Below are 22,361 nucleotides of genomic sequence, written 5' to 3'. Positions count from 1 at the left end.
CTTTTTTAAAGAAAATGTGACAAGAAAGAAAGGGGCTGAGGAGAACAATGGTCCTTCTCCTTTTATGGAAGGATGATGAAGGGAATCGGGAAGAATAATACTACGGGACTAAGACAATTCGGCTTTTTTTGTCTGGTTCATAGGACCATGATCCCCATAGAGTAATGCCCAATGAGTAGGCAAAGGGAGTAATAAATGAGTTCATAGAAGGAAACAGCTGCTGTAAAAGCTCCTGCAAAGCAGGTAGGCCTGGCACACGCCATTTCTGTCACAGGTTTTAAAGAACCTATCTAGCTTTCAGCTACTCCTCATCACCACCTCCTATAGAAGCAGAGTCAAGATCATGTCTCTTCCCACCATAAGGAAACAGCACTGCGAATGTTCCAGCTGTCCTGAAGTCACTAATCCTGTCAGGGGCAGACCTTGGCAACATACCCAGAAGGTGGTGGGGAGTGCAGCTGTCCTCCTGACCGACTGTTCCAGCCGGTCACCTCTGCTGCTCCAAGGGTGCCACGTTACCTAATTCTGGTTCACGGTCAGATGGCGCCTTTTCTCGGCCAGCTTGTCCTTAGAAAATTCGTTCCCTTGTTGTGTTGGAAAATTCCTCTTGTGCCTGTCATTGCACACATCAGGAGACCAAGTTTTCCATTTTCTCAGAAGGAATTAGCCAGCTACTGTCATTGACATGAAGCCTGTTCCTGGAATTTTTTACTCCTCCTCTTAAAGGCATAATCTGGAAGCGGCAATCTGAGGATGGGGCCCGTGCTCTCCCACAGCAGAGAAATAAACTGAGGCTAGGCCAGGAGCTGTGCACTGTCTGGGGGAACCATACCCAGAGGGGCGTGGCCAGCTCAGTCCCAACACTGAAATTGTTTACTGTCATCCACTCCTGGTTGTTAGAGGACATTGAGGATGACAGGATAGAGAGCAGGGAAGGAAGGACCAGCCAAGGAACATTTTCCCTATAAAATGAGACTCCCACTACTGCTGCCTTTATTGAGACTTCATACACTATGGAATACTATGCAGCCATAAAAAAGAAGAAGATCATGTCTCTTGCAGGAACATGGTTGGAGCTGGAGGCCATTATCCTTATGAAACTAATGCAACAACAGAAAGCCAAATACCACATGTTCTCACTTATAAGTGGAAGTTAAATGATAAGAACTTATGAATACAAAGAAGGAAACATCAAACACTAGGGTCTACTCATGGGTGGAGGGTGGGAGAAGGGAGAAGAGGAGGGAGAGGAGCAGAAAAGGTAACTATTGGGTACTGGGCTTAATCCCTGGGTGATGAAATAATCTGTTCAGCAAACCCCTGTGACACAAGTTTACCTATGTAACAAACCTTCACATGTACCCTCCAAACCTAAAATAAAAGTGAAAAAAAAAAAAAAAAAAAAGACACAGATGTAAATTGACCCTGATGGAGAGAAGTCTACTCTATCCTTGCCAGGTCACAAGAAGGTGAGATGTTTACTTTTCAAATGATTGATGCTGAAATGGAAATGGCTGTATCTCGGGGGCACAAACTCAACAGAGTAAATGAAGATCCTACGGCTTCAGCTCCTGGGATTTGCCAAAGTGGGGACCAGCTTAGAAAAATAGACAGCCGTCCTAGAGACCCATGGCAGTCTCGGTCTGATTTTAAATCTAAATTCTCAAGTACAAGTAGCTTCCCAAGAAGAGAAAGCTACTTCTACATAAAGAGGTGGTATCAGTAGGAACTCCTTAAGCCTTAGCTTTTTATTATTGATGATAATGAAATGAAGCTTCCTGTTGATACCATTGTCAGACCAAGCACAGCACACCAACTCAAACCTCATTCATGCATGCGTCCGTTTAACAGATGTCTACTAGACACCTTGTATGTCCATGAACCAAATACCATGCTTAAGACCAAGCATTCAGAAATGTGTTAGCTGTCATTCCTCCTCCAGGAACTCACAGCCAGGAGGAGGCGTACTCAGGGAAAAGGAGAAATCACAGTAGGTTACATGACAGTTAGAGCCTGAGTCAAGGTCAGAAGAATGAGCCACAGGAGCACAAGGGGGAGTGCTGCTAACTCTGCCCACAGCTTCTGGGGACACTTCACAGTCACGGAGATGTGTAAGTTGGGGTTGGAGGTGAGTAGGCATTTTCCAGGCAATTGAACTGGTTTTTTGTTGCAGACATGAATATGTTGCAGTGTGCATTTGAGCTCCAGTGAATCAGGAACACAGTAGGTGGCAACCTATTGGAGAACACGAGCAATAGCATCCATTAGGAGACAACTGTGCTCTTTGGCAGTGAGTCCAGAGGGTAGTGGCCCAAAGCAGATCTTAATGTCTGATGTCATTAACATCTGGGACTAGAGTCCTGAAGCCAGTCGCATGTTCATCAGAGTCTGCTCCTCCTCAGGAAAATGAAGGTCCAACTCCACCCAAGCATGGAGGCAAAAATACTTGGACAATGATTAGAGAGGGCTTGCACAATGGCGGGTCCCAACTTACCATGGCCTTCATCCCTTAGTTATGCCCCCTCTCCCTCAATCTGCCCTAGATATGAACATCTACTCATGGTTCAAGACTCAGCTCAAATGCCATCTCCTCTAAGAGGACATTCCCAGCACTCCCCAGCTGGACGGCCATCCTCCTCCTTGCCGCACCCCCACCCTTAGCACATGTCTATGTTACTTATATGGGAAGTCACCATGCTCATTTATGTACGGGTCTGTCTCCCCAAAGGCAGGAAGAGGGACTTTCTCATCTCTGTAACCCCAATGCCTAACTAAATGCCTGGTGAAATTTTTATTAAATGGATTCAGGCTGCACTAGTACGCTTAGTTTGCCCTGTAGTCTTTTATAGAGCAGGAAGATATTACCATTGTAAAATCCTTTCTGATAAAATCGCAGAGTGTCTAATACCCCTGTTCCACATACATATAAAGAAACTAAAGTGTGAAGAAGGGAGGCAAGTCCCAAATTTAGTGTGTGGCGGATCCAGGAGTACAAAAAGCATCCCTCAGTCTGGGGTAAATCCCACTAGGACTGTGTTGAGACCCAAATTCCTCTGAGTCCACGGACCCCTTCAAGTCAGATGAAACTCCAAACAAGCCAGAGCCTAGCTGAACAGTTTCACGGTGCCGGGCTCCCGTGTGTTCCGGAAAGTTCTCGGGGGCTGTGCCTCCAGAAGACGGAGGCAGGGAGGAGCCCCACAGGCCCAGGGCAGTGTCAGGTTCCCCCTCTTCTGTCAGCAGGCATGGAAGAGCCTTTAAGAAAGTGGAATATTATTATTATTTGTTTGTTTTTACAGTGACTCAGTCTGTAGTAACTGGGTTAAAGTCCACTTTGAGAAAAGGAGAACAAAAGACCTCCTGTTAGTGCTGGAAGTTTGCCTCTTAAGATATCACTGAGAGGAACTGGGAAGAAAAAAAAAGTCCCCAGCAGGGCAGAGGAAGCTGCAGGCCTTCAGGAACACAGCAGCACTTTGGAAAGGAAAACACGGCCGACTTTCATCTCCTGCGCCCTATCTGAGCTGGCCACTCCCTTTGCCGCTGCTTCATGGCCCACTGCGGTGCTGGCCGTCAGACATCGGCCAGTACCCTATTCCCACACTCTTTGAACACAGGGGGCTGCCAGGAGTTGTGGTAGTGTGTGGGGAAATCTCCATAGCCAAACCAACCCCAGGCTGAGGAGGAGGGAAAGGATGGTGCCATATGAAACATACTATGTGCTGGACGTTATTCTAACATTACATATCATAACTCATTTCGTAAACACTAAGGAGGTTAGCATCCTCCTTCGCCAGCCACAGCAGAAGTTACACAAGGTGGGAATCTGGCCCTGCCCTGTTTAGGAAACTCATTGCAAGTAGAGGAACCATGGGGTCAGTAGGCTCCCAAATGTGTGGGACCAGATTGGTAGGTGATATCTTCCAGGTTGCAGACTCGGGCCATCTGACTCCAAGACCAGAGAACTTAATCCTACTCTCTTCAAATGAAAACAGAAAGTCAGACGAAGACAGAAAAGGTTTTCTTCTCATAACCTTCCATCAGATCAGCCCCACCTACATTAAACTTGTACCCGTGTCCTTCATCAATCAGCTCAGTGGAAATGTTATTCTCACCCATGGCCACCTAGATCAGGAAATCGGTCTGGACCATGAGTGGCTTGCTGGTGTTGCCCTTCTTCACCATAATTATAAGAAGCTGGAATGTTCCCCTCCAAGGTTATGAAAGAAGGCTGGAGACAAGAAGGAAAAGACAGAAATTCTCTGAAAGTCTCAGGTCCTTCCTCCTTTCAGAACCCCTTCACATAATCCTTTTCCTCCCCAGGGGTCCCAGGCCCTGGCCCTGCAGAGTAGTTGGGCCTTTGGGGTCTCTCAAAGAGCCTAATCATTCTGTTTTCTGAACAAGTCATAGTTTTGCTGACTTCTGACCAAACACCCATTGAAACCCAAGAATGGAAGTGTGACTGTGGTCATCTATACCCTGTCCCCCCTACAGGACTCCCTGTCCCGCGGGATGTGGCAGGCAGGTGTGGGAAACAGCCTACCTGAGGAGATGGCCAAGATCCTTAGGCAGCGGCCCTCTGATTTTCTGTACAGCTACTCAGTGACTCAGAAGGGATTCTTTGCCCTAACAAGCAACGCCTCCACAAACAATGAGTTGAGGGGAAAGACTCAAAAGAGGCCGATACAATGCTGTTTGGGATGCTTCTCCCTTTGGCCTCGGGGGATTGGGCCCCTCATGTAATCACTGGAGATTTAGGGCCTAATTAAACTCTGGCATTGGGCCAGCATGCTGGTGGCCCCTTGAGTTTCCCATGTCCACCAATGTCTGGGGTATTAAACTCTAGACTGGGAATGTGCACTGCTTAACTGATCCCACAGGAGCCAACCCTCATTATCCAACAGCCTGGGTATTGGCAGCCCACAGGGCTCGGCATTGGCAGGTGCAGTCCTGGGGAGGACTGCGTGCCTTTAAGTTAATGGTGCCTACATCTGCACCCTCTGGGGCCACAGTAGAGGGCTTTGTGGATCACCTCTGCCATTGGGACCCCTGGCATTTTCTTCCTTTCATAGCCTGATAAAACCCAAGCTCTGAGAGTTAGCAAACTGATACCCTTTAATCATGCCTTATATTTATAAAGGCCTTTCTCCAGAGAACTCCAAGTGCTCAAAAATATCCATTAATTCACTCTCCCAGCCTCCTTTAGGGTAAACTGGTGGCAGGTGTCATCATCACCACCAAAGGCGGCCAGAGCATCTTCTTAGTGGGCTGTCCTGGATATTCTTTGCATTTAAAGAGCATTTTGCTTCTGAGCACATGGTTGGGTTTTGCATAGCCTGAAGCATAAGGATTGGGATATTTCCTTACTTTATGGCTCTAGAGAATTCTTGTCTGTGGGTACCCATGAAACACAAACTGAGTGACTGCATGCTTTCTTGAGTTTGGAAATTTTGTTATTGTTTGGTCCCAGCATTTGCTGGTAGTAAATAAGTAAGCAGAAGGAAGCTGCTTAGGTTCCCATGCAGTCCAAGACAGAGCAGACAAAAACCTGGTCCCCAAGCCCCACACCTGGCCCCAGGATCCCTCTGGGATTATCCTGTGGCCACTCTCTGAGGCCTCAGATCCTGTAGTTGGTCTCATAGCCAAGTCTCACTGGTAACTTGGGGTGGGGGCGGGTCCTGGCAAGATGTGGGTAATGTAGGAATGGCCTAGCTGCAGAAGGAGGACAGCCAGGTAGGACATCTCCCTGGCTGTCCTCCTTCATGGCCACAGACTAGCTTTGTGACCTTGGTTGGCAATGTCATTTCCATGTTGGCCACAGTTTCCGTGCCTATAAACAGAACGATGATACCTGCTACCAACTTTTCCCTAAACGGGGCTGGGAGAGTGCATTAATTAATGTTTTTGAGCACTTGGAGTTCTTTGGAGAAAGGCCTTTATAAATATAAGGCATGATTAAAGGATATCAGTTTGCTAACTCTCAGAGGAAGTACCTAATGGGATCAGGCCTGCATGTGTTGATGACTGAGTTTCATTCTTCATTCACATCTGCACAGGGCTCCCGTCACTCAGCTCTGCTGCCATTCATGTGGTATTCTCCTGTTCTTTCATTTCTATATACTCATAGTAGGGGGTCCACAAATGCTGCCCTCCACATGCAGGCCCACCACCTCCCCTCCCTCTTGTCAAACCCAGTGGCTTTTCCTCACTCTGCATTTTCCTTGTCCTTTCTGGAACATGACACTGGTCACTACCCCTCCTCACCCTTGAAAGTCTTATTCTGTGGTTCCCACAAGCCCAACAGGTCTAAATTGAAGTCATCATTGACCCCGAACCAATTCCCATCCTGACTGCCCTATTTCTCTTCACCATTCTCATGGGCCTCGACCTCGGGTCTTCCTCTCCACTGCCACCCGCTCTGTGCAAGCCTTATTGTCCCAACCTGCTTGGTCCTTTGAAAAACCCGTCACTGGGCAGGAATGGGATGTGCATGTCCCTAAACTGCCACCAAAGACCTCCCTGCACCACATTTTACCTTTGGCCCTCCTGTTCCCTAACTGACCTGAGTCTCCTGCTCCCTTCCATAGGCTGCTCCAGCTCTGCCCACCATGTGACCTGCCTTCCTGCTTGTCCACCTTTCTGTCTGGTCCCCAGACTCAGCTGGTACTCTCCCTTCCAGCAAGCTGTCTCAACTGCCTGCATTCCCCACTGGACACAGACATTCATGTAGATAAACACAGACACTGACACACAGACTCATGTAGACATGCACCAACATACAGACACAGATATACTCATGTGGACATGCAGACAGGCACATACATGCAAATACACACAAAGACATACAGACAGGTACATATACACAGATACATACACAGACACACACAGACAGACACACAGGCACAGAGACACATATACCGGCATAAGCATACACATACACACACAAATGCACAAACATACACACACAGTTATGATGTTCACGCAAACATAGACATATGTTCACATACCCCTCCCAGCATCCTAACTGGCCCAGCTGACCTTCCTCACCCACTCTGAACAGCCAGCTCTCCCTCCTCCTGCCTTTGTCCAGTCCCATCTCTATTACTCAGAGCTCTCCAGAGAAATAGAACCAACAGGATTGGATGTGGATAGATGGGTGGGTGAATGGATAGATAGATGATACATGATAGGTTGATATTAGATGATAGAAAGGCAAATAGAGTTTGATAAATTGGTTTATGCAATTGCGGAGGCTGGCAAATCTGAAATCTGACCTCAGTCTTTTCTCTTAAGGCCTTCGAGACTGATTGTCCAAGGCCCACCCACATTGCAGAAGGTAATCTGATTACTCAAAGTCTACTCATGGAAATGTTAATGTCATCTAAAAAATACCTTCACAGCAAACACCTAGCCTAGTATTTGACCAGCTATCCAGATACTATGACCTAGGCAAGTCAACACATAACATTAGCCATAATGCTTTTCATCTGGTCAGCAGTGCTCGTATAAATCTCCTGAAATGTTGCTCTCACGACAGTGCTTCCCTGCTCCAAAACCTAAACACCCGTATGCCTGACATGCAGTAGGGACAGGTATATATTTGCTGAGTGAATAAATAATGAGGAGCCTTTGGGATGGGCTGCACTCTGCTCAATGCAGCAAACCATTTTGGGGGCCCAATGTCTGGAGCTGAGGATGTGACTATCAAAGCTGCTCTTACATGTTCCCCTCCTATCCCTCTAATGTCTCAAGGCCAGAGTTCGAACATCAGACATCTCTAATCCCCCCTAGTACCCAATGGAGTGCCTTATATGGATTAGGCCCTCGATTGCTTGTGGGTTAATTTTATTCTCTTTATTGATCCCTATATCAAATTTACCTGAAATGTTACAGGCTTTTGGGGCCTCACTTATGAAATAATAAACTATAGTGCCAAATCTGCTTCCTTTTTTTTTTTTTTTTTTTTGAGATGGAGTCTCTCGCTCTGTCGCCCAGGCTGGAGTGCAGCGTCATGATCTCGGCTTACTGCAAGCTCCACCTCCCGGGTTCACGCCATTCCCCTGCCTCAGCCTCCCGAGTAGTTGGGACTACAGGCACCCACCACCATGCCCAGCTAATTTTTTGTATTTTTATAGAGACGGGGTTTCACCATGTTAGCCAGGATTGTCTTGATCTCCTGACCTTGTGGTCCGCCCACCTCGGCCTACCAAAGTGCTGGGTCCACTTTTGTTTTTAAGGCACACATGCAAAGAGCTCTTTTCACCACCAGGAAGGGTGGATACAGCCCAGAACACTGACAGTGGTCTGTAGGGATGTGTGGCTTCTATGTGATTTTTTATACTTTTCTGTGTCTTCCAAATTGTCCTCTGTGACTATGTGTTGCTTTTACAAACATAAAACACGTTATCTACTTTTTTTCATTTATCTTTTCGATTTGGGAGTCTGTTCTCAACTCTTTCTTGGGGTCCCTATCATGCCTCCTGCCTTCCCTTTGAAAATAAGGTGACCTGAGACTTCCTTGTAAAAGTCTGTGAGGTCATAAAAGGCCGAGTTAACTGCAAATGGTTGTTCTGTTTTAATTCTGCTGAAGTGTCAGGTAACATGGACTTATAATAAAAACACTTGGAGAGTTAATGATTGCTGCTGTTGTGAAGCTGTCCTGAAGATGGAGAGGGAGCCTGGGCATGCCGCGTCTCACCTTAGGCCGCTCCTTCAGTGTGTCCAGCCCTGCAGCCGCCCTGGCCCCCTGTCCGCATGCAGTCAGGCTGCCTCCGTGCCAGACGAACAACACCCAACCACAGTGGAAATGACTGTTCCTTCAACTTTCTTCAGCCTCTGCCTGCTGGGGTCTCCGGAGGGAAGCATTCACTCTAGCCCAAATGAAACAGAGCTCCAGAAAAACCACAGTGGAGGCCACAGCGGCCTCAGACCCTGAACTTTGTATTTCTTAGCGCGCCAGGATCGCTGGCTGCTGGGTGTCATGTAACTCCTAAAAATGTGAAGGGAAAACCAAAGAGCTTGAGAAGTGCAGACGTCTCCTGGCTGAGGAGTCCGTCTAGAAATTCGCCTTTCATGGTGAGGCCAGGTGCATGCGAGAGTGGCTGGAGAAGGTGGGGTGAGCCCAGAACAGGGAGACCCAGCCTACTCCCCGGCTGAAACTCCAAGAAACTCCCCCTGCACAAAGCCACGCCAGTGAAGTCCCTTTCCTTCTGGAAAGGGTCCTACACAAATTGCTAGGGTTTCTATTGTGATATTTGATAAGTGCAAAGGGCTAGAAATATTCTAGAGATTTTTCAGCTTCGTACAGTTATTGGTGGCCACTGAGCCCATCTCACCTCCCTCAGTGTCCCACCAGAGACTGCACCGGCCAGGCCGGGCCGCCTTTTGTCCCTGATCCCATCAGCCTTCCAGTAAAGTGTGCTTCACCAGGTGCCCCAGGAGAGCAGGGGCCAGCTCCATGTCCTCATGGGTGTACAGCCCCTCAGCCCTTCCTTGGCCCTGCCCGTTAACAGCTGTGACCACAGAAAATGCCCCATCAGCAGCGCCATGGTCTCCAGGGCTGCCCTCCTGCCTCCCTCTAAGTCATCGAATGTCATGGTTGGAGAAATCTTAGTGCCCGTGGGCCCGCCTCCTCACTGATGAGCAGAGCACTGGCTCAGGCTCTCTGAGGACAGGGCCAGGCTGCTCTGGTCTCATGTACTTTTGTGTTCTGGGAGCCTAGCGCATGGTAGGGCTCCCTGAGGGGGTGGTCAGCGAGTGAGTGAGTGAATGAAGGAGTGAGTGAACTGGTTCCTGTGTTCTTATCTTTTCTTCAGAGAGTGACACTTTGGATAGGTCATGTTTACTCCGTCCCCTCAGCTTTTCAGTAAAACGAGCCCACCAGTGTTCATTTCCTTCAAAAAACTGCTGGCATCAAGCCAGCAACATTGTGGCTCTTCAGATGCCCACCAGTGTGGCTAGGGGGGTGGCACAGCCTCCCTCCCTCCAGTCCTTAAGAGAGGCCTCACTGACATCAGCCTCTACATTAGTTTCCTATAGGGCTGACTTGGTCAAGTTTTACTTAAAATAACAGAAATTCATTCTTTCACATTTCTGGATCCAAGAAGTCTGAAATCAAGGTGTCATAGCAGGGCGGGTTCCTTCTGGGTGCGCCGAGGGAAAGCCTGTGTTATAGTAAAATGTTTATTTAGAAACAGAATGCTTGTTCCCTGGTGCTGCAAAGAAATAGCACTCAAACATAAATTTAATTCTCTCAGCAAGGCCATTTTTACTTTCTGCAGAAAGGGTGCACGTCGCAGATGGAACAATGGCGAGAGCACACCTGAACAAAGGAGGGAAGCAATTTTTATTCCTCCATTAGGCAGTTTGTCCCTGCTACTGTGTCTTGTCCCCATTGACTGGAGCCAGACCTCACAACCCAAACTAAAGCCGACCGGCTAACAGTTTAACAAGAGGGGAAACTTTGAAGAGGAACTTATACTTTCTACAGCCTGTCCCAGGCCTCGTCTAGCTCCTGGTGTGCTTGGGCGTGCACCTCCGTCTGCACGTATGCTGTCTCTCTCTCTTCTCATAAGGACAGTAGTCCAATTGGACGAAGGGCCTCCCCCACTCTTGTGTCTCAACTAGTTACATCTACAGCGACCTTATTTCCAAATAAGGTCATGTTCTGAGGATCTGGAAAGGATATGAATTTGGGGGGACGCTATCCAACACAGTACAGCCTTCCTGCTCCCCTGCAAAGTTTCATCTTGTTCTCCACTCACCCCTAACCTCCGCACCCTTTCTTTAGCTGGGGGTGGGCTTCTGGAATGCAGTCTCATTTGCCCACTAGTCTAAGTGTGGTTGGTAGGTAGATGGTAGGGGACACGCTGTCTGTGCCACTGTTTTCTGCCAGGGACATAGACACTCTGAGGATCCCTGAACTCTGAAGTCTAAACTGTCAGTCAGTGTCCCCAGCGGAAACTGCATTTTAGAATCACCGGGGAGTTTTTAAAACACAGTGTGCCCTAACCACACTCCCAGGAGCTCTGGTGCACTTGGGCCGGGTAGGACTCTGGCATGAGTATTGTTTGAAAGCTCATCAGGTGATTCTAACGTGCAGCCTAGGACCAGAACCACTGTGTAAGATGCTGTGAAAATAGCTCCATCTCGCTTTCACCAGGAATATGGGCAGTTCACTGCCGAGTGAGGCTCAAGTACGCATTAGAAAGAGCCAAGCCAGGCTTCTCAGGGTGGGTTCCCTGGCAACACTTCCCAAACTCTCCCACCAAGCTCCCAAATACATACTCTGCAGAACCTCAAACAGACGACAGCAAGCACCACGTGTCCTTGAAGTTTTCTGTTTCGCTTTTAAAATTGGAATTTTTGCATCTTCTACAATATCACCATCTTATTTTACAATCTGAAAAAAGATTTCATTATGTTGGCTTTTTTTCCTCCAAAAATATCTGAATATAGAAATGAGGCTCCGGAAAGGTATGCCATGTTTAAACGGTGGTTTTGTATGGTCCTAGACACATCATTGGGTTCCCTGGGGTTCCTGACTTTGAAAAACCCAGCCACAAAGAGTTAAAGAGGGTGGGAGCCGATCTGTTTAACCCTTGGAAAGAATCGCATCTTAGACGAAAGCCTAGGCCCAGAGAGGTTAAGCAGCTCATTCAAGATGACACAGTTTGTTATTAACTGAGTCGGAACTGTACCTCGGGACCCACCTTTCCCACCGCACTGATCTGGGGTAACTGCTAATTTGCTGTGTGACCTTGGCTAGGTCTCTTTACTTCTCTGTGTCAGTTTTCCTACCCATAAGATGATGATAATATCTGATCCACCCAATTCCTTGGGTAGTTGAGGGGGCGCAGGTGTGTGCAGGCATGTTGAAATTAGGGAGTGTCACATGTAAACTATGGTGTGTCATATGTAAATTATGGAGTGTCATATGTAAATTATGAAGGGTCACATATAAAGTCAAGGTGCCATAATTTAAGTCCAGCCTCACACTTCTAGGTGAGGCACAGTGATTGCAGCAAGAGTGACCTTTCCAGGGTCATGCGGGCAGGCCACTGAGGGAAACACAGTGTGGCACACCCAGCCCCTCTGAGCCTGTGGAGAGGCTTAAGTGAGCTCCAGTGTCCAGGGAAGGCTGAGGCCCGGAGCTCATGCCAGCACTTCTGTTTGCTCTCCATTGGTCCCAGCTTTTATCTGCCCAGCACCAGTTTGAAAACAACCTTCTTGTTCCAATCCTGAGAGTATCCTTTTGAAAGTCATGGAAAAATGCATGGCAAACAACAATGCCAGCACCTTCTTTCTCCTTTCACAAGGCCACAGAGACCCTCCCCCACAGCCCATCTCTTCCAGAGGAAGTCTGAGGCCAGCCCTGCTCCAGACCCCTCCCTTGCCAGCCCAGGCCCGTGAGGCTCCTCAGTCCACGTCCGCCCATTTCTGTTTACACTGGGAGATGAGCTTCTGCCGAGCTTAAGTGCAGTTCTGGCCCTTTTGTTTGTTTTTAAGTCAAGTTACAACTTTGCTCCTGGATTTATTGCAAATTCCATTTATCTTCTTCTGCTCAGGGTCTCTGTACAAAGCCTTTGTGCCTCCCTCCTCTGCTGTGGACAAATACCATGGGGCACCAGGAAAGGATGGGGGGCACACAGCCCCAGGGAGGCACATTCTAAGGAGGGCCAAAGCCATCCTGTGGGGTGCTGGGGAGAAAGACGGGGGCTGGCAATGCAGGAGGAGGGGCTGTCGATTGCCTAGGAGGACAGGCCTGGCCCTACCTCCTGCCCCTTCTCACACAGGCCTCCAGAGGAAAGAAGAGCCAGGCCGAAAGGCAAAGAAATCCCAGACCTCAGAGGAAGGAATCAAGAAAGGAAGGTTCTGGTTTGGGTGGAAGGAGCCCGTGGCAGTTTCTAGCCAGGGGTGGTATGAGGCCAAAGGTCCTGAGAGGCCTAAGAAAGGACACCTAGGTCTGATGAGGGCGGCAGGCCTGAGGGTTGGGCATGGCACATGCCATGGGAGACCACCCCAGGTGCAGCTGGGCACCAGCACAGCCTCTCAGCTTCCCTGCCCTTCTTTTAGGCCTCCCTAACCCTCTCCAAACACCACATTTCCAGAAACTGCTGATGAAGAGCAAACAACTCCAAACTGAAGCTCACCAGGGAGAGAAAGAGAATCAAACTGAGCTGAACAAATTGCGAGTGGGGCGTCCAGCTGTGCTGTTGGCTTGTCTCTCTAACAGGGAAGTGCCGAGGGCCTGTCCCCCACCACCACCCCGAGGCCTTCCCTAGTGCGAGTTCCCTGGCTTGGGAGCACGCAGGAGATGCTCGGCTTCAGAGGGGCCCTGCTTGTAGCATGATGAGGGAGTCCCGGGGCTGTGAAAGAGGAACTGCTGGACTCTCCATGCCTAAGGGCCTGACCTAGAATGGGGCTTTAACCTCCCTGGACGAGGAAAGCAGCTGCAGGTAGCTGGCAGCTGCGGAGTGCTCCTGGGCAGGCTGCAGGGCCATGGGTCAGCAGCTGAAGGAGCCACCTTTCATGCCCTCCCCTCAGCATCACAGTTCCCAGGCATGAAACTCAGGCCTCAGCACCTCAGCCCAGGCCCTCAAGGAGTGGGGTTAAGTGAGCATGAACAGAGCAGGCCCCCTTTGCCTCTGGGAGCCTCCTGGCTTCCCAACAGGTGCTGTTGCTTAGGCCTGTCCACAGCAATTTCCCCAGCCAAGGCTCTTTGCTCCAGCCCTGCTGGTCCCTCTTCCTTAGTCACCCATCAGTTCTGCAGCTGGCCCAGCCACTCCATTCTCCATGTTGTGGCCCCTCCTCCGGGGACCCCACTTCTCAGCCGCTGCACTGGTCTATCTGTCACTTACCTGCCTGGCTCCCTCAGACACCTCCAGCCACTCGGCTGCTGATGTCCACACTCCGGCCGCAGCTTCCTCCCCTCTCCTGTCCCTTCTCCTGCTCTCACCCTGGATCTTGTGCCCCCGCCTCTCCCCCTAGAAGCTTCCTTGGGCTCCCTTGCCTGCCTGATCTCAGGCATTCAGCACCCTCACTCTTGACTTTCCCCAGGCCTGCCCCGAGGGCCCCGCATGGCCATCCACTCCATTCACTCCACACCTCCGGCTGCCAGGCCCCAGAGGAGGTGCGGCTGCAGGCCCAGCGCAGGCTGAGTCCCGGCTCTCCCCTCAGGCCACTGTCAGCTGGCCACTGTCACTCTCCTCAGATGCCTCAGACCCCAAACTCTACCTTCTACCTGCAGAATCTCTCAGCACCCCCATTACTGAGCAGGTCCAGGCCTTCCCACAGGGCCCCTGGAGTCTCCACTCACCCCGCTCAGAGCTTGTTTACTCACATCACCACCCTTCCTTCCCTCGAGAGCAGAGGATGTCCCCACGTCCTTTGCAAAACTAACTTCAATACCTGGGTCCAAATGCAACAGCTCCTGTGTCTTCCACACCAAGCGGCCGCCGTCCTTGGCCTGGACCGGAAGCTGTGTGGCAGCACGATCTCCAGTGCTTCCAGTGCACAGCCACAAGCATGGCATCCTCTTCCTTGTCCTAAAAGGTCTTCCTTTAGACGGCTTTCTCTCAGCACACCATCTCTGCTCTCGTCCCTTTTATCACACACTTCTCACTGGGTCCTTTCACGTTCCTCTTCTCCAGCCCTGGCCATCAGCTGCTGCTGAAAGCCATTCTTAGTGGCCCTCCTCATGATGGTGGCCCAGGAGCCAACTCCCTAGCTGCTTCCTCAGAGTTTCTGGGCTTCCCCCACACCCTTTGTGTCCCCTCCAGGGGTTCTCCTGGTGACTTCCTGCCAGGCTTCCATTTCTCTCCCATCCCTGCGCTTTTTATCTGCTCCTCTGCCCGCCGGGCCTCCTCTCCCAGCATATCGCTTCTATCTCCTCCGCATCCACATCTTCAGCCAGTGTTTCCATGAGCCACTGATTTCCAGCTCCCCAAATCCCCACATTTCTACTGGCCTACTCTGCTGGCCATCTCTGCTTAGACACCCTGCAGAACTTCTCACAAAACTGAACTGATTGTCTCCTCCCCAAACCTCTCCTTGAGGCTGCTTGTCTCTTTCTGTATTTCTACCCTTCCCACTGCCCAGGCTCAAAACCCAACATTCTCTTCATCACTTTCTTTTCTGTCTCCCTGCATGTCTGATCAGCCTCCGAACACCTGAAGGAACATCTGCACTCTTTTTCAGATCCCTCCCACCCTGGTGTTGCTATCTGAATTCAAACCCTTTCCATCTCCTCCGGGACCTCACCTCTCAGCCTTTGGGCCTCCTCTCCTGTGGTCCTCCTGTCCTTGGACACAGAGCCCATCAGAGTGGCCCATCTCCCTTTTAGAAACCCATATGAACTCCACATGCATGTAGCTCCCCTGCCAGGAACAGGGCCTCCCCTGTCTTCCAGTACAACCTCATTCCGCCACTGTCACTCAGCAGATGTTGCCTGAGTCCCTGCTATGTGATATGTACCTGTGCTCACACCATAGCCACCTGCTGCTCACTGCCAGAGCTGCCCCTCTGCACCTGTGCAGTCTTCTGGTCCCTCTTTTTTATCTTCCAGAGACACCGCTTCTTCTTTATGTCCATTTCCACCCATCAGCACCTTATTCAACCATACTCAAGGCCTACCTCCTCCAAAGGTGAAACCAATTTCTCTCCTGCCTCATTTTCCCTTAAAATACTGTTCGTTCCCTATTGCAGCCACATCTGAATGTACGTGTGTGTGTGTCTCATCTCCCTAGTTGTGTAACCCTGCAGGCCATGAACAGCTATTATTCAATGTTGTGTCCTACACATCTTTTTTTTTTTTTTTTTTTTTTTTGAGACGGAGTCTTGCTCTGCCGCCCAGGCTGGAGTGCAATGGCCGGATCTCAGCTCACTGCAAGCCCCGCCTCCTGGGTTTACGCCATTCTCCTGCCTCAGCCTCCTGAGTAGCTGGGACTACAGGCGCCCGCCACGTCGCCCGGCTAGTTTTTTGTATTTTTTAGTAGAGACGGGGTTTCACCGTGTTAGCCAGGATGGTCTCGATCTCCTGACCTCGTGATCCGCCCGTCTCAGCCTCCCTAAGTGCTGGGATTACAGGCTTGAGCCACCGCGCCCGGCCGTCCTACACATCTTTAATAGAAGTTTGTTAAATTTAAATCAGATCTTATTCTCTCATTTCACAGATGTTAGAACTGTGGCCAGAGTCAGCTCCAGGTCAGAATGCTGGTCAGCAGCAGACTCACATCCCAGCCCCACCTTCCTGATACCTGATGCAGTGCTCAGAAAAACAAGGAATCCCAGGCTGTTACCCAGTGTCTCCACGTGCCCTCCACAGTTGCACTCAACTGTCCTCTCTTCTGCTCTTCCTACTACAAACTGGGCAACCGGAATCAGAACAGAGACTTTGGATAAGCATCCAGTGTTAACCAGCCTAGTTTTTCACCACGACTTCCAGATCTACACTTAACATCCAACAGCAACTATAATTCTACTTTCTGAACCTCCAGGGAAATTGCTTCCCTGTCCCTTTCAGCAAAGGATGACATGGTTTTACACTGTCTCCAGTGAAAAACGTCTTCTCTAAATCTTCCTCCCACTCTTACAACCCTTGATCCCCACATGAGATCCCATTTCCTCCAGCTGGGTCTTCTGCAGAGTGATTAGAGCTTCTGCCCTCCTTGCAGCATCTGTATTGTAAAAGGATTGCTGAAGCTTATTAACCCTTGCAGCTCCTAGGAGGAAATGTACCGTATAGAAATAAAACAAATCAACAAACGAATGTGTTTTGTAGGAGTTGAATAGGACTCCACCTATCTGCTTCAGTGTGCACACTCTGCAGTCACATAGGCAGTCTCAAATGGGAATTTGGAGAAAGCTAAGCTTTTTCACTTGGGAAAGGCTTACATATTCTTTGCACCTGGGCACACACAGCACAGGCTGTTCTCAGGACTCCCACCAGATTAGGCCTGGGACATCACAGAGCCTGTCAGGTCCACGTTCACTTTCTAGTCTCCTTGCTTCCAGTCTAGCTGTGGCCTGACTCCAAGTCCAGTGTAAGATTTTTTTTTTCCAGCAATAAGGAATCGGTTCATTCACCTGTACAAAAGCCACTGGGAGGATCATGCATGAGGCTCATATCCTTGCTGTGAATTTCAAAGGACTAGCTAAGTAAATAAAATTATCATGTCAACCTGAGCTGGCATAGATTGCATTGATTGCTGCTAATAGCCAAAATGGACATTTTAAAAGTGCTCCACACTGCATTCTACACAACTTGGGACAGAAAAATAGCTGTTGCTCTTAAGGAGCTGATGGTCTCCTTCAAGGGTAAGCTGGAACAGGCTGGCCCAGGAAAAGGCCCTCCCGGTTGAATGCTTTCACTTGCGTGGGAAGTCCAGCTGTCTCAATGGGGCCCAGGAGACAGACTGACGAGGGACGAATTCCTGTGTTTGGGATTGGGCTTGAAAAGTCTCCTGTTTGTAACACTCAGCTTGTTGAAGAGCAGAAAGAATTTCCAGCTGTCGGCAGGATGAGGGGAGCCCTCCTGATTCTGTCTGGGGATGTGTTTGCACTCCAGACTCTGCTATCCTTCCTCTTATTATCCTTTCTGGCTGCCACATCAAACACCTGGTCCGATGGGCCAGCTCTGGAACAAGATGACTCTTTGCCATCAAGGAATACGAGTAGCCAAAGGACAAATATTGTGTGATTCCACTTACATGAGGTATCTAAGAGGAGTCAAATTCACAGAGACAGAAAGGAAAATGGTGATTACCAGAGGCTGGGGTGGAGAGAGGGGGATAGGGAGTTAATGTTTTACGAATACAAAGTTTCTGTTTTTCAAGAAGAAGTTCTGGAGATGGATAATGGTGATGGCTGGAGATCAGTGAGAATGTACTTAACACCACTAAACAGTACAGTTAAAAATGGTTACAGTGATAAATTTTATGTTATGTATATTTGACCATAATTTTTTTTAAAAAAGGAAGGAAAAAAGGAAAGAAGGAAGGAAGGAAGGAAGGGAAGGAAGGAGGGAGGGAGAGGGGAAGGGAGGAAGGGGGAGGGGGAGAGGGAAGAAGGAAATGCAAGTGGGAACTCAGCCCTGGTCACAGCACTGCTGGGAAAAGATAGGTGACTCAATATCCTACTGTAAAGAGAGGTATGTGTGTGTGTCCCCTGCAGGTTGAAAATGGACCCACAAACCACATGGTTAATGAGGTGAGCATACTGAACCAAGCTATTTAATATCTGGGACTGCCTCATGACTAATAGTCCAGGTCATTCTGCATAATGCAGACCAATATAAGATTGTTAGTGGAGGCCGGGGTAGTGGCTCACTCCTGTAATCCCAGCACTTTGGGAGACCGAGGTGGACGAATCACCTGAGGTCAGGAGTTCAAGACCAGCCTGCCCAATGTGGTGAAACCCTGTCTATACTAATAATACAAAAAAATTAGCTGGGCATGGTGATGCACACCTATAATCCCAGCTACTTGGGAGGCTGAGGCAGGAGAATTGCTTGAACCCAGGAGGTGGAGGTTGCAGTGAGCCAAGTGTTGCACTCAAGCCTGGGCAACAAAAGCAAAACTCTGTCTCAAAAAAACAAAAAAAAAGATTGTTGGTAGAAGTTGTTCCTTCTTCTTCTTCTTCTTCTTCTTCTTCGTCTTCTTCTTCTTCCTCTTCCTCTTCCTCTTCTTCTTCTTCTTCTTCTTCTTTCTTCTTCTTCCTTCTTCTTCCTTCTTCTTCTTAGAGGGAGTCTTGCTCTGTCACCGAGGCTGGAGTGCAGTGGCGCCATCTCGGCTCTCTGCAAGCTCCACCTCCTGGTTCACACAATTCTCCTGCCTCAGCCTCCCGAGTAACTGGGACTACAGATGCCCGCCACCACGCCCGGCTAGTTTTTTTGTATTTTTAGTAGAGATGGGGTTTCACCGTGTTAGCCAGGATGGTCTTGATCTCCTGACCTCGTGATCCACCCTCCTTGACCTCCCAAAGGGCTGGGATTACAGGTGTGAGCCACTGTGCCCGGCCAGAAGTTGTTCTTTAAATGGCTAAGAGCCTTCATAATATTCCTGGGAGGGCGAGTGGGAGACCATTTCTCCATAACTTGCTCAGAAGCACATTTTAGTTGTTCTAAGAATGACTCGATTTTTGGAGTCAGAGAGGTTGGGGCTAGAGTTTAGGGCCTGCTGTTGTGTGGCCATTCAGAATGCCCAATTTAAATCTAAATGTGTAAGGTCAATAGAGTGGTGAATGTGAACATGCTTTTCTATAAACTGTAAAGTGCCTCACTATGATCCTTCATTCTTTCAATTCAGCCTATGAGTGCAAGTTAGCAATAGACTTTAAGGAACTCATACTGCAGGAAAGTAAGCATAGATACTAAAAGACAAAATTCAACCTCTACTGCCTATTACGCGATTTTTCAGGCCTCAGAGGCAGCCTGGTAGCAACCACAGCTAAGAACAAAGGTCCTAAGAGCTGGACTTTTTGAAAAAATAGATTCTGTAGCCTTTGTAGGGAGGAGTTGGTCTGAGTTGAACCATATTGCTGAGAAGAGCCTCTCATTAAGCCTTTATCAATTATCAACACTGGAGCATAAAATCATTTACACCAAATATTTTTTAAATTGAGATATAATTGACATACCATAAAATTCACTCTCTTAAAGTGTACAATTCAATAATTTTTAGTATATTCACAAAATTGTGCAACTATCACCATAGTCTAGTTCAGAATATTTTCATCACCCCCAAAAGAGACTCCATATGCATTAGCAGTCACTCCCCATTCCTCCTTCCCCTTTCCTCTGGCAACCACTATTCTACTGTCCATCTCTATGGATTTGCTTATTCTGGACATTTCATACAAATGGAATTATACAATATGTGAAAAATGCAATTTGTGTTTGGCTTCTTTCAATGAGCATAGTGTTTTCAAGGTTCATCCATGTTGTAGAATGTATTGGAATGTCATTTGTTGTATAGCTGAATAATATTCCATGATATAGATAGACCACATTTTGTTTATCTGTTCATCAGTTGATGCACATTTGCGTTGTTTCCACTTTCTAGCTAATACGAATAATGCTGTTATGAACATTCACATACAATGTGTGTAGACATGTATTTTCAATACTCTTGGGTACATACCTAGGAGTAGAAATGCTAGTCATATGAGCAGTTGACCTAGCACATTTGTTTAACTTTTTGAGAAAACACCAAACTGTTTTTCAAAGCAGCTGCACCACTTTACATTTTAACCAGTAACATATGAGGCTTCCAATCTGTTTACATTCTCAAAACACTTATTATTATCGCTTTTTTTTATTATAGCCATCTTAGTGGGTGTGAAGTGGTATGTGCATCTCTTCATGTTCTTATTGGCCATTTGTGTGTCTTCTTTGGGGAAATGTCTATTCAAATCCCCTGCCTATTTAAAAAAAATTGGTTGTCTTTTTATTGTTGCATTGTAAAAAGTTCTTTATATATTCTTGATATAAGTCACTTATCATACATGTGATTTGCAAAACTTTTCCCATTCCATGGGTTTAATTTTCACTTCATTTTTAATTTTAATGAAGTTCAATTTATCTATTTTTTTTAATGTCATAGCTAAGACACCATCACCTAATTCAAGGTCATAAAGAATTACACCTATACTTCTTCTAAAAGTTTTATACTTTTAGCTCTTACATTTAAGCCTTTGATCCATTTTGAGTTAATTTTTGTATAAGGTGTGAGGTAAGATTCCAACTTCATTCTTTTACGTATGACTATCCATGTGTTCCAGCACTATTCATTGAGAGGACTATTCTATCCCTACTGAATTATGTTGGTAATCAAGTAAAAAATGGGCCTTTCTTCTTTTCTAATGTAAGCATTTCATTAAAATTCCTTCTGAATGCTAAGTGAAATAAGCCAGACACATCGTATAGGATTCTACTTGTATGAAATATCCAAAATGGGCAAATACATATAAACAGAAAGTAGATTCATGATTTACAGGGGATACAGGGAAGAGTTTGGACTGGCTGCTAATAGGTATAGCATTTCTTTTCAGGTGATGAAAATTTTCTGGAATTAGATAGTGGTGATTATTGTATAACATGGTGACTATGATAAAAACCACTGAATTGTACACTTTAAAATGGTGATGTCTTCATTTTCATTCAGTTTGAAATAATTTTAAATTATTTTTGCATTTTCTTCTTTGACCCATAGACTATGTAAAATATAATGTTTAACTTACAAATATTTGTGTATGCTTCTGAACATTTTTCTGTGTTTTACTTCTAATTTAATTATTTTGTGGTGAGATTTCAAATTTTAAAAATTTGCTTAGTGTTTTTTTATGGTCCAAATTATAGTCTATCATGGTGACTGTTCCATGGAACTTTAAAATAAATACGTATTCTGCTATTGTTGGGTGGAGTCTTCTGTAAATGTCAGTTAGATCAAGTTAATTGATACTTTTGTTCATATCTTTTTTATTATTTTTTAGATGGAGTCTCGCCCTCTCACCAGGCTGGAGTGCACCGGCGTGATCTTGGCTCACTGCAACCTCCACCTCCTGAGTTCAAGCGATTCTCCTGCCTCAGTCTCCTGAGTAGCTGGAACTACAGGTACATGCTGCCATACCCAGCTAATTTTTGTATTTTTGGTAGAGACAGGGTTTCACCATGTTGGCCAGGATGGTCTCGATCTCTTGACCTTGTGATCCACCCACCTTGGCCTCCCAAAGTGCTGGGATCTTCTATATCCTTACTGGTTTACTGATTTTTCTGACTATTTGTTTTATTAATTCTTGAGAGAGGAATGATGAAATATATATATATCCAAACTATGACTGTGGATTTGTCTATTTCTTCTTTAAGTTTTGTCAGTTTTTGTTTCATATATTATGAAGCTCTGTTAGTAGGTACACAAACATTTAGAATTGTTAAATCTTCTTATATATATATTTTTTTGTCACTATGAAATTGTCTCTCTTTATCTCTGGTACTATTCCTTTTCCTGAAGTCTTCTTTTTTTATTATTAATGTAGCTACTCCAGCTCTCTTACGATAAGCATTGCACAGCATATCTTTTTTCATTCTTTTACTTTTAAACTATTTGTGTTTTTATATTTAAAATGAATTTCTTGCTTTTTAAATCCAGTCTGATAGTGCCTGACCTCCAGCTGAGGTATTTGGATCATTTGCGTTTAATTACAAGTACATGTAACATATATGTTTGGTTTAGGTATGTCATCTTACTATTTGTTTTCTACTTTTCCCATCTGTTCTTTGTTACCTTTTGCATCTTTCCTTGCCTTCTTTTGAAGTGAGGGTTCTTTTTCTTTATTTCGTTTTGTCTAGACCATTTACTTTTAGCTACATG

At 47.1% G+C, this 22,361-nt stretch overlaps 1 protein-coding gene across 1 annotated transcript in view; it reads left to right on the top strand.

Annotated features, from left to right (window-relative positions):
* The window catches only part of RAD51B (RAD51 paralog B), an 800,423-nt gene extending 783,256 nt beyond the window's left edge, over window positions 1-17,167 (top strand). The window contains exon 11 of the mRNA XM_011949703.1: window positions 16,167-17,167. Coding sequence (XP_011805093.1) covers window positions 16,167-16,450 — 284 coding nt within the window. The 3' untranslated portion in view covers window positions 16,451-17,167. The remainder of the gene's footprint in view (window positions 1-16,166) is intronic.
* The last annotated feature ends 5,194 nt before the right edge of the window (window positions 17,168-22,361 follow it).

The sequence above is a fragment of the Colobus angolensis genome, unplaced genomic scaffold (assembly GCF_000951035.1).
Source record: "Colobus angolensis palliatus isolate OR3802 unplaced genomic scaffold, Cang.pa_1.0 Scaffold3, whole genome shotgun sequence".
Taxonomy (NCBI): domain Eukaryota; kingdom Metazoa; phylum Chordata; class Mammalia; order Primates; family Cercopithecidae; genus Colobus; species Colobus angolensis.
This window is presented reverse-complemented; position numbering and strand designations above follow the sequence as displayed.